General features: G+C 39.7%; 1 protein-coding gene across 2 annotated transcripts in view; it reads right to left on the reverse strand.

Moving 5' to 3' along the window:
- LOC113060631 (prospero homeobox protein 1) overlaps positions 1–10,914 on the reverse strand; it is a 38,734-nt gene extending 27,820 nt beyond the window's left edge. Inside the window, exons 1-3 of one of the 2 annotated variants that reach the window (XM_026229712.1) lie at positions 10,299–10,914; positions 6,062–7,857; positions 2,273–2,380 (exon numbers count right to left, since the gene is read on the reverse strand). In XM_026229712.1, the coding sequence (XP_026085497.1) occupies positions 2,273–2,380; positions 6,062–7,789 (1,836 nt within the window). In that variant the 5' untranslated portion in view covers positions 7,790–7,857; positions 10,299–10,914. The remainder of the gene's footprint in view (positions 1–2,272; positions 2,381–6,061; positions 7,858–10,298) is intronic. The other variant, XM_026229713.1, reaches the window with a different exon arrangement.
- Between the last annotated feature and the right edge of the window lie 586 nt (positions 10,915–11,500).

Consider the following 11,500-nt stretch of genomic DNA (forward strand, 5'->3'; position numbering starts at 1 on the left):
ACTTGATATTCGGCTGTTAATGCTAAATGGTATGCTGTATGTTTAAAGGCAGTCAGGCAGCCCTGTGACAAAACCTGAGTGGCTAAAATAATTTCCCTGACCTATAGTTGACCTTGCTGGAGCTGTCGTATATGCCTTGACCCTTTCGGGGTGACATAAGCCCGGTTCATACTTGCTTTGACTGCTCATAATCAGTGTCACACCTCCTTATTGCTAATACTCCTCTTAACCTTTGACCCTTTCTTATTTAGCCCTCAAAGGCTACTGTGACCAGGCCAGTAGACCACCTCTCAGTGTACAAAGTAATGCGAATATGCCATATGGGATTTATGGTGATCAAATAGGGAAGAAATACAGGGGGCGAGTGAGGTGTAAAGGATGAACATCGTAGTTTGGCAGTAAATCACATTAGTAAAATCACCCATCACAATCACAGTGAGTGTGTTCAATAAACGTGATAACGGATAACAGGTCAAGGAACAAATATGAAAAAGAGATGTTGAGGAGAGACAAAACTATTATCCATAAGAACTAAAATCAGTGGATTGTCACAGTTTCCTGTTGCTTTCCTGTGAAGGGAGGCTGTCTTAAACTCTTTATGACCATGTGAAGTCATTAGTGGGAAATGTTCTCCCTTTCTGATGCACTACCTGTAAGAAGCAACTTCCTCTTCCTGACTAACCTCTAATCTATCACCACCAACATGATTAAAGTCAAATTCTCTTTGACTCACACTTCTAACATTTATAGTTGAAATGTACAGCCTTGACTCTCTCTCTATCTCTCTCTTTATAGCATGCAAAAAAATTAAATAATAATTACTATTATATTATTTTTTAATTTTATATTTTTTTAATTGATTTTTAAAACTTTTATTAGACATTTATTTTTCAAAGAGTTAATTCTACATTTTAATTAGGCCATTAAATATTCACTCTATTTTTTAATTTATTTTTTATCATCCGATTACAGACAATTTAGGTAAAACAGTTGTCAAGTCAACCTATTTCCCACAGTCATTATTTCCTATTTAAATCCCATCATTATGATGCCTAAACGTCTTTAATCACTAATTCCTGCAACTTTCGTGGGTTTATACAGCCGTAATTAGTCAGTAATTTATGCTTAATTCCCTTACATACATAATAGTTGATCTAACAAACACATGCCACCCATTGTTCCCTTCTGCTTAAGCAGCCCTAAAAAACCATCTCTCCCAGGACACTGACCTTGTTTTGGAAAATGTTAATTTAATGTGTAGAGAATTTCACAGCCTTGTCTAAAGGGGAATTAAAACTGGGCCGTCTTTAATTTAAGGCTTTGATTAACTTTCTGTTTTGTGGCTGAAGGTACAAGATAAAATGAATTAGTTGAATTATTAATTAGTTTTTAGGTTTTCATAAGTCAAAAAAAAAAAAAAAATTAGGTAAAAAAAACTAAAGTACTGTCTCTAAATATATTGGCTTTAAAAAATTACATTCACATTATTTTATAGGTATTAAATGATATAATTTCCTATTGGAGCATACGTGCTGACAGCGAGCGATGAATGGGAGTACGTTCTCATGAGTATTAAGCTGCTGGCAGATTTAGATGGATGCAACAGAAGCATGTGTGTGAGGATGAGGTGGTCACCCTGGACCCGGGACAGGGGCAGCTGGGAGTGAGAGGACCATGCTCTCCTCATTTAAATAATGTGGCCTGAATCTGTCACATTATTTCTCCTCCGTATGCTCCCTGTACGATGCATCAACAACAAATTAAGTTGTAAATAAAAGACAATCGCTGCCATTGTTTTGTTCGTGTTGTTGTGCTCATTTTGTTTGTTGTTTCCCTCCGCCTCCCCGTCCCCACCCGCTTTCGTTTGTTCGTTTCTGTGGAACCTCTTATTTTCTCAGCTCTTATCACCCTCTATCTCCCACTTTCACAGATCAGTTGGGGATGGAAACTCTCGGAAATTATCATCCCAAAAAGTTAACAGAAACAGAGACTGGTTGTCTGTGCTTGCTTAGCAGCAGTGGCTCGACCAAAAAAAAAAAAAAAAAAGTAAAAACCGTAATCTCAAAATCAGTGTTTAAAATGAAAGCGTAAGTGAGTAAAAGGGAAAGTGGGACTTATGTTATGCCGTGTTGTTCTCCACTCGGAGATTAAGGCCAGTTATTTTAATTGGGGGGTGGAGGGTGGGGGAGCTGGCCGTCTGTTTGGGATCCATCTGGACTAGTGGGACAGCGCTACTTCACACGACATTGTTAACGGTCAACGGCAAACTCACCTTCACGTCTGAGAAGAACATCTTCAGCATGTTGGAGCTGGGGTAGCGTGCGTAGAAAAACATCAGCTTGGCCTTCTTCAGATGGTTCGGAGAAAGCCCTTCTTGGATTTGAAATTTGAAGGTCAAGGAAATTTTTTTAAATAGAATATTTTTTAGACATTCACAGATAGTAAACTATTTAGAATCTAAGTTATTTAGAATGTTAAATAAAATATACAAAACAGTAGATAAGTATAAAAAAGATACCCAACCAAGTCAACCTTACATATTTTATATATTTATCACAAAACTAATAATTACTTCACTGCAAACTGTGAAAATCGAAATATCCCCAATTATTTTCATTTTCTGATGACTTCATATTAACACCAACGCAATCCCAGTCAATGTAGCATTGCAAGTCAATTATCATCTGCTAATCCCAATAAAATGCTATTTATCTGGAGGTGGCACTGCCCTCTAGATTGGTAAACAGAGGGCAGCTGAGGGGGGTCCCAGGAGAGACTGTGGCTAACCAGAGCCATCTACCCATTACAATTAGCCCCAGCCCCCAACCGTCCACCCTGAGCCTCCTGGCACAGCCTCCACTCTGCCAGTTAGGCCGGCTTTAGCCACATCTGCGCTCCAGACTGGCCCAGCCATTTCCTCTGCAAATTAACGGCTTTATAATTTATCAGAAATGAAGATGCATGTGGGGCTAAATCAATGGGCCCCCACAAGGTCAATTAAGAGGCTCACCCAGCACTCGCCTACCCCCCTTCACTATAAAGCATGGCACCATCATGGCAGCTCGCAATGAAAACGGTACCTTACTGTGTCTGTTATGTAAAACATAAGGGCTGGAACAGTCACTATGGTTTGCAAGATACAAGAACAACAAAAAATTCATCAACATTTAAGGAACGATAAGAATTTACTGTCCGTGCAATTTCCAACAGTGAGCCTCTTTAGTAATGGTGTTTATGTAGATTGACGTGTTCTTTCTGCCAAGAGAGGAGGAGAGAAGGAGAACCCTAGGTGACCTCCATTAGGCTGATAGGGAAGACCAAAAGAGCATTACTCTCTTTCATACCATCTGTCATAATGCATACAGCAAATAACAGCAGTGATTGACAGTGAGGGAGGGAGAGAGAGAGAGTTAAGCTGTCTTTTTCACAACAAGTCAGATTTTTCAAGGACCTAAAGGCTCATTTAAAAACCAAGAGAAGGGAAAAGCTCAAGCAGCGGGGCCGCCTCTCAAAAGTGCTTCTTCATGAAATGGAGCGAATAATAGGCCTTGTTGGAGTCTGGAATGAGAGGGCTGATAAACACCTTCATAGTTTTTTTTTTTCTTCAATAGATTGATCGCATTGAGATGCTCTTAATCTAATGGGCGTCGCACACTGAAAGCAGTGAGGAAGCGTTCACAGTTGCCACTGTTCAATCTCTACACAGTATTTACAGAGAAACGATTACATCAGTTCATTCTGCCCTTCCTCTGGTGCTGTTAACAACATTCATAAATCCCAGGTATCTCATTACTCAGTGCCATTAACATTCAAGACATTTACTTTTAAATGAATCAAATTGTCGTAGAACTTGGGAACAATGCGTTGAGGATGACTCGACGAGGCTTGACTCAACTAATGCACATTTCCTACAAGTAGACCTGACTTCCAAGAAAAATACAGCTGTTTCTAGGATACGCAAGTATGTGAAATGACAAAATAGACTGAGTAAACACTGGCCCACTCAGTGTAAGACAAGCCAGTCCATAGTCAACATGAATGAAGGACATAATGCAAACATGAATATGAAGTATTTCAGGGGAGGAGAAAAATGGGGCAGCTGTGGTTTATAGCCAAATGAGATACTACATAAACAACGCCACCATAGATGCACTGCATCATCGGGCGTTTTTAGGTCTGGTTTTGTATTAAGCATGTTGCATGTAAGGGAGACAATAACTAGTGAAATGTGATCCAACAGCCAGGTGTAAGGAGAGAAAGGAGGGAAAAAGGACATAGGGATGCTAAATCCATAAATTAATGCTAGACATCTGTTCAGCAATATGAAAGATTAGAGCAACAAATGTACTACAGCAGAGACTTTAGCTCTTGCTTAGAAAAATAGAATAGAAAGCTTTTTCAGATTGTCGGCTGGAAAAAAATAAAATAATTTGATGAATCACTTGACAATCTTTTGCCATAAAAATGTATCATTTAGAACTGACTCGAACCGTGTCATTTCACTAGCAGAGTGATTTTGAAATTGAGAAGGTCTTTTATTAAACCACTTTGGCAACCGAGTTTGAAAAGTGATCTGAGCGATGTATTCATTGTGCACGTTTTCTTTGCTTCGCTTTAATTGATGAAACCTGAATCTATGTGCAATAGCTGCCTCAGCACTTGAGCTTGGAGCTAGTGCAACCATGAACCTCTGTCCTCATCTAATATATTAGACATGCAAACTGGCTTCACCTGCCGCCCACCCCCACCCCATTCTTACAACAGCCCTGTGCCAGAGCTGTTCGGTCTCTCTATATGCAAATGATGGGGGAAACTGAACAAGGCTATTTTTCTTGAGATGCAAAGAGAGCACGTGACAAGGAAGATCATACTGACCATGGCTGAAGATAATTGGCTGCTTGTTTCTTCTAGAATTTGAATAGAAATTCATATTTGATTAAACACCCTATTTTGCAAATATTGAGAAGTTGTTGTTCAGGTCCCAACTGTGCAGGTGTGCAAGTATACTTACAGAAATAATAGATTCTCTCTGAGCTGTAGAGTGCTTACTTGGTGAATTATCTTTGCATCATTAGGATGAACTATTTTGCCAGTTAATTTTAATAAATTATGTAATAATCTAATTAATAAATTAAATAAAGTAATATTTAATCTTAAGATTCAAAAGTTACTATTTAATAAAAACAAATACTTTATATTGAACATTTGGGTTTTGTTCATTTTGACTTCATTCAAAGCTTATCCAAGATCTCGTAGCCATTTGGCTAAAGGTTAAAAAGAGGGAAAGTGATGAAAGAAAAGCAGCTACCTGCAAACACCTGTTCACACCAGAGAAACAGGATAGAAAGAAAAGACCTACTACCAGGCAACAGCTATCGGTGTACCTTTACCAAAAGCAAGCTGGTGGTGTTAATAAGAAATAGGCTTTGTTGTTTTTAGCTCACGTATAATGCAAACTAAAAGCAAATGAAGGAGAATAAATTTTTTTAACAGTAGGGACATTTTTACCCCTGTTGCCTTCACTTGACACCAAATAAGCATAAATCCTCCTAAATGAAGCGCTCCTTCACTGACAGGGGTCTTTTACCATCCTTCTAACACAACTTTCTAGGGCCTCTAAGCAAAGGATCCCACTTGTCCTTTTACTTCCTGGCTTTGAAATAATGATTTGCTTTGAGCATTTATGTACAAAGTCTTGCATGCGCTGTGATGAAAGAGGGGGTTTTATTGTGAGTCTCCCTGTGATAGTGTGAGAACAGAGAAGATGGGAGGTATCTTAGCCACGGCGGGGCCTTTCACCACTTCTCCATATAGCGACACACTTAAAAGCCTCCATCCACTGAGCTCTTTTTAATCTTTGTACTACTAGAGGAACACTGACTGTGATTGTGGCAATTAATAGAGATTAATTGAAATGACGTTTACATCTTTCAATATCTGTCTTTCATATGGTATTTAAGCTGCACTCTCATCAGAACTGTCTCAGTTTTCATTTTAAATCTAAACAAATAGAGATACAAAAAGCAAAATATGCTTTACCCTTCTTTTTTTTAAAGGATATTGTACTTCCTGAATATGGGGAGATGTCAGACATGTCCTGAAGGTCTCCGCACTCTGACTTGATGAGGGACAAGGACAAGCCTTCATTCCCTGGGTGTGTTGGTGAGATGGAACGATGGTGGCTGAGGTGGTTGGATGACATCTTGGTCCGTAGAATGGTGGTCTCTCTGGACAGATCCAGAGATTCGGGAGAAGACCTATCCTTTCCAGGGTAAGGCCCTGTTGGGGCACCTAAGGGGCTTTGGAAAGGGTAGCCCATTAGAGGAAGGGGGAAAGGATGGCGGAAAGAGGGAGGACTAAAGCCCATTGCGGAAGATAAGTGTGAGGGGTGGAGGGAGGGATGGTGGTGACCCCCAGGTGTGGGAAGAGACCCAGTCTGATCTGAGGAGTTCTTTCTCACTACCAAAGGCAGGGCTTCTGTTTGGTCATTCGAGTTGGGCACCTGCATGTTAGCGAAAGTGTCCAGGGGATTAGGAATGATGACATCACCGAAACATTGCAAGCGCTGGTTGGCAGTATGGAAGTTTGGGTTTTCTCCATTGACTGCGAAACGATCAGGAGGCATCTGCAGGGGTGGGAAAACCTGAGGAACTGGGCGTGGAGGCTTAGCAAAGACCTTCACCACAGTGTCCACTACCTGGGACATTGCTGTATTGAGCTCCTGTTTTAGCGTCTCTGCTAGCTGTTTGCCCTCTGCATGCATGGAGATTGGTCCCTGGTTCTTTCCTCGTGACCCATCGCGCTTGGATTTGTCCCCCTCTGTCACTATGTTCTGCTCTCGAATAAGTGCACACGCTCGATCCAAGAAGTGCCCCGGATCCACGTCAGACATCTCGTTGTCGGAGCGATCTGGGACAGAGTCATGGGCACGATTGTCCATTCTGTCGGAACGCATGCTGTCTTCGGAGATGTTTCCATCTTCGTCGTTCTCAGAATCAGTGCTGTCGTAAATCTGGTAGAACTTCTCTTGCAGTTGCCGGAGCTGCTTCTGCATGTCCTCCAGCTGCAGTTTCAGTTGCCGGCGTTCTTCATGTTTCTGCTCTTTGCGCGCAGAGACGAGCTGCTGAAAACTCTGTTGCTGCTGCTGTGGCAGTTTCTGCTTGCGCTTGTTTTCCCGGTAGTTCTCACGAGGACTCGGGGGCTGGGCTGTCCCCTCGCGCTCATTATCACCTGCACGGAGCGTGACGCTGGGAGAATGGCTCATCCCACGGATGATATTCTCCACTCGGGCTCTTTTGGCCCTAAGATGCTCATCTGTTAGCCTCTCTATATCAAATTGGGTCATGGAGGGCCTGTTGAATGGTGAAAGGCACTCCTGAGGGCTGCCCCGTGAGGAATTGCTGCAAGCATCCTCTTGCTGGATCTCTGAACCAGTGCTCGAGAGGCCACTTCCCTGGAAATTAGTCTCACTGCCTCCATTTTTGGTCAAATTGTTTTTCAGAAGCTGGGAGATGATGGTTGCCCCCGGAAAGGGCATCATAGCGTCTTCATAAGAGTTCGCCCGCTTCAACAGCTTGCGAAGCACGTTGGACTTTTCGCTGTCTGCGTGCTGTACCACAGAACACTCAACATCCTGGTCGGAGCCGTGGGGATTCATGGCACTAAAAAAGGTTGCTTTTGCTCGTGCGAAAACCACAGACGCTTGCCCAACAGTCCTCTTCACTCCTATGTCAACTCTTCTTCTCTTGGTTTGTCTACTTAAGAGGGATGTGCTGTCATGGTCAGGCATCACTGGAACTGTTATTGTGCCATCTTTGAAAGCCTGTCATCTGGGCACAGCTCGAGAACCCTGGGAACCTAGCCAAAAAGAAAAGACTGATGAATAATTTTCTTTATATGTCTCCAAGTTTCTTGTGGCCAATGCTAAATGCAATTTGAAATAGACTAATGTTCTACAGACACAGAATGTATTCAAAATATTTTAAGTCTGTCTATAGTTTATTAAATAAAAATTGACAAAGAGTTTAACCGCAATAAGTATATAATTAAGAACTGCTACAAACTTGTCATAAAAATAAAAAATAAACAAACACACAATTGCACCCAAAAAACGAATTCACATTCAACCAGTAACCAGTTAAAAATCACATTTCTGTGTTTAGCCAGACATGCCCTGAAACTATTGTGCTCACATAGCTGCTTGCAGGCTTTGATCACTTAAGTTTTGATCAAAAGTTTTGAGGTACTCTTGCTTTCTGTCAGTAAAACAGCTAAAGTTGATATATGCAAAGACACTAGCGGCCTTAATGTTATCTTTTGGAGATTAGCAGGCATATATGTCCCCCCATCTAATTAAAAACAAATGATACAACAAATATAATACACCACATAAATTAAATTCTGGATGAACAAAAACAGTTTGTGATTGATCAAATGAATTAAAAGCAAGCCCCTTTTCTGGATAATATGGTGATTTAAGATTGGCCAACATAATACATGGCACACAAAACGGTTGTTAAAACGTTTTGTGTTCTCCGTGCATAATAAAACGGCAAACATGTAGCTTTGCTCGTTATGAATGTAGCGCACTTTAAATAGACTAGGCTATTTCATTTCGCACTGAGCATAAAGTGCACAGCTTTGCTAAGCAGGTATTGAATAACGTGACTACTTCCTTCAAACATACAAATGAAATGTTATTTGGAAAAGAAAAAGTGCAGTTATATAAAGAGATAGTGTCTTCATACTGACCAGTACGGCCATGACAAACAGTCGTTTGTAAATATCTTGAATAAATATCTAATATTGTGTGACATGCGCCATATAAGACTTGTAACAATTGTTTTGCTGTAACTAAATATAGACAATTGACAAGTTAAGAAAACGAGAAACAAAATATGTTAATTTTAGATCAAACCTCACCTTTCACCTCACACGGCCATTGCGTCCTATATGCGCACCCTTTCTCTCCAAATATTTCAACTTAAATCCAAAAATGTGTGATAAAAAGAATAATAAAATAATAAAATTGATAATAAAATTCATAGGATAACTACATGTATATGTGATCACACGGTTATTGTGATTCAATTGCTGTGTTAAACAGTCAAAATATTAATGTAGTCACACTAGACACTAAAAAGTTTTTTTTTCAGTAACTTCTAATAAGAAACATTAACTAACATTGTTTAAAATATACTTTGTTACAAAGTTCGACATTAGTTTAATGTCATACAAATGTAATAAATTATGATTTATTTATTTTTTTAATCGGAGTCTGATTGAAACTCCGTCTTTAGAGGAACATTGTTATACATTGCACCTCAAACCTATTTTTTTTTTTATATATATAAACAACCACGTGCTTGACATTCATTTAGACACTCAACATCTAAAACAGACTTCACGTCTTTATACGCCTGCAATTCTTTCTTAAACATCTGATTTTGATGTGCCCGTAAACTGAAGCAAAGCTTTGATGTATCTGGCTTTCACGTCAGAAAACGATGATGATGATGATGAAGTAACGCGTCAAGCTGGAGTGGCAGTAGAAGTCAGAGGCTCAATGTAAGCGTACACCCTTAAAAATAAACCGTTCATCAATGGTTATTTGTAGCACCTTTGAAGTTTCAGCAAATAGCCACATTCTTATCAAAAAACATTATTTTGTACTTCTGCAGTTTGGATGATTGATCAAAAAAGTTCTTGATATGATAGGTTCCTCACTTCACTGTCGCTGTTTCATGGCTCTTTAAAGCGGTATAGCAAGCTTTTCTAAACAACTAATGAATAATAAGCTTTTTGTGAAACTTATAAGATTCTCCTATGACATCAGTCTGGAAACCCCTTTCTATTGAAACCTTTATTTTTACGCGATACCGTAAATTCAGCGAGCGCATCTATGTAAATGACGCGGTGATTTGTTATTGTCATAAAAACAACAGACGCCTGACAAAAAGCATACGGAAGTAATAAAGATACAGAAAATGTAAAAACGGCATAAAGCCTCACGACAGACAGACTGCCCTATCGCGAAGAGTAAACTGCAAGTTCAGAACTGAACGTATTGTTTCGCGTCGCCTCTCCAAAGTCTACAAGCAATATTACAAGAGCGTATTTATACTTTAAGGAAAACGTAAGGATGCAATCCCTCCAAAATGACACGGTTTTATGATAAAGTTAAAATAACAGCGACCGCAGAGCGTAAAGGATAAAGCGATAACAGCGCATCACATGAAAAGTCATCGTAGTAGAACAAAACTCAGTGCGAGCCGAGCTCAAATGACAAGGTTACTTACTCTGAAGATGAGAGCGAATTGAGCTTCTTCGCGACAGTGTAACAGAGAATACAGAGGGTTGTTCGCCCAGTGATGAATATTGTAATTTCTCAGGACAAGCAAGAGCGAGGCGAGTGAGATAGAGAACGAGCTCTTGTGCGCCGCTCCTCTCTCTGCATGAAAACTGTGTGTCTCAGCGCACGCGGCCAGGAGGAGGCTGAAAGCGCGCGCTCGGTACCAACAAGATTGACTTTAAGACACGGCAGAAGGAAGCAGGAAGACGGCGCGTCATAATCATTGTGATGTAACGCTCGCACCTACCAATAAGAGCAGTCCGCTGGATTTAGAGGAATACAAAACAAGTGAAGTTTGAAGACTCCGCTCGAGCAAAAGCGAATGATACGGGGACCTTTGTGGGATGTCTGTAAGGATACGCACTCTTTAAACAATACCTATGTTCTCTGTGTGGATTGTGTTAAAGTTATTGTTCACAATATGTGCAAGCGCTGTTTGTGCTGACTGAAATTTTATACACTTCTTTATTGTAGATGCATGCTCATCATGATGCATTTGAAATATAAATCGCACCAATGTATACTATTAAGTGCACTTTATATTTTTTTTCACAGAAAATTAAAAACAACTTTTTTTCGAATTACTCTCGTATTATTTCTATATCATCATGTTTTCATAAATGCGAACAGTAGCTAGCTATATTACATCACCATGTTCGAAAAAAAAAAAAGATTCTCAAAAAATAAAAAATAAAAATGAATAAAAAAATTAAAAAAATCATCAATGTGGTATGCAGGCCCCAGGGCCCCGATAAGTGACCGCGGCCGCGACCTGGTGCGTGCCTGGGATCGTGAAAATAGTTTCACTTGTCTTTGAGCTAGTGGCTTCTTTCTACGTAATACCTTGCTTTTACTTTATACCTCCTCCTAGCCTTCACATTCAACATATGAAGAATATACTGAAGCTTTGACATTCTTTATTTAATTGTTATGAATAGGGCAAGACAGACTTATTCTTCAAGAGATAAAACTATAAAATTATCAAAAAAAAAAAAAAAAAAAAAAAAAAAACCTGGGAGGTTCTTATTGTAAAGTAGAGCATATATCCATCATGTGTGCCTTTATGTTCAGTAAATAAGGCAAGTTTATAAAAATAACCAGTGTGATGTATTCGGTCCCTATCTTGAACATTTGAATATCTATAATAGA

Source organism: Carassius auratus, chromosome 42 (genome assembly GCF_003368295.1).
Source record: "Carassius auratus strain Wakin chromosome 42, ASM336829v1, whole genome shotgun sequence".
Classification (NCBI taxonomy): Eukaryota; Metazoa; Chordata; class Actinopteri; order Cypriniformes; family Cyprinidae; genus Carassius; species Carassius auratus.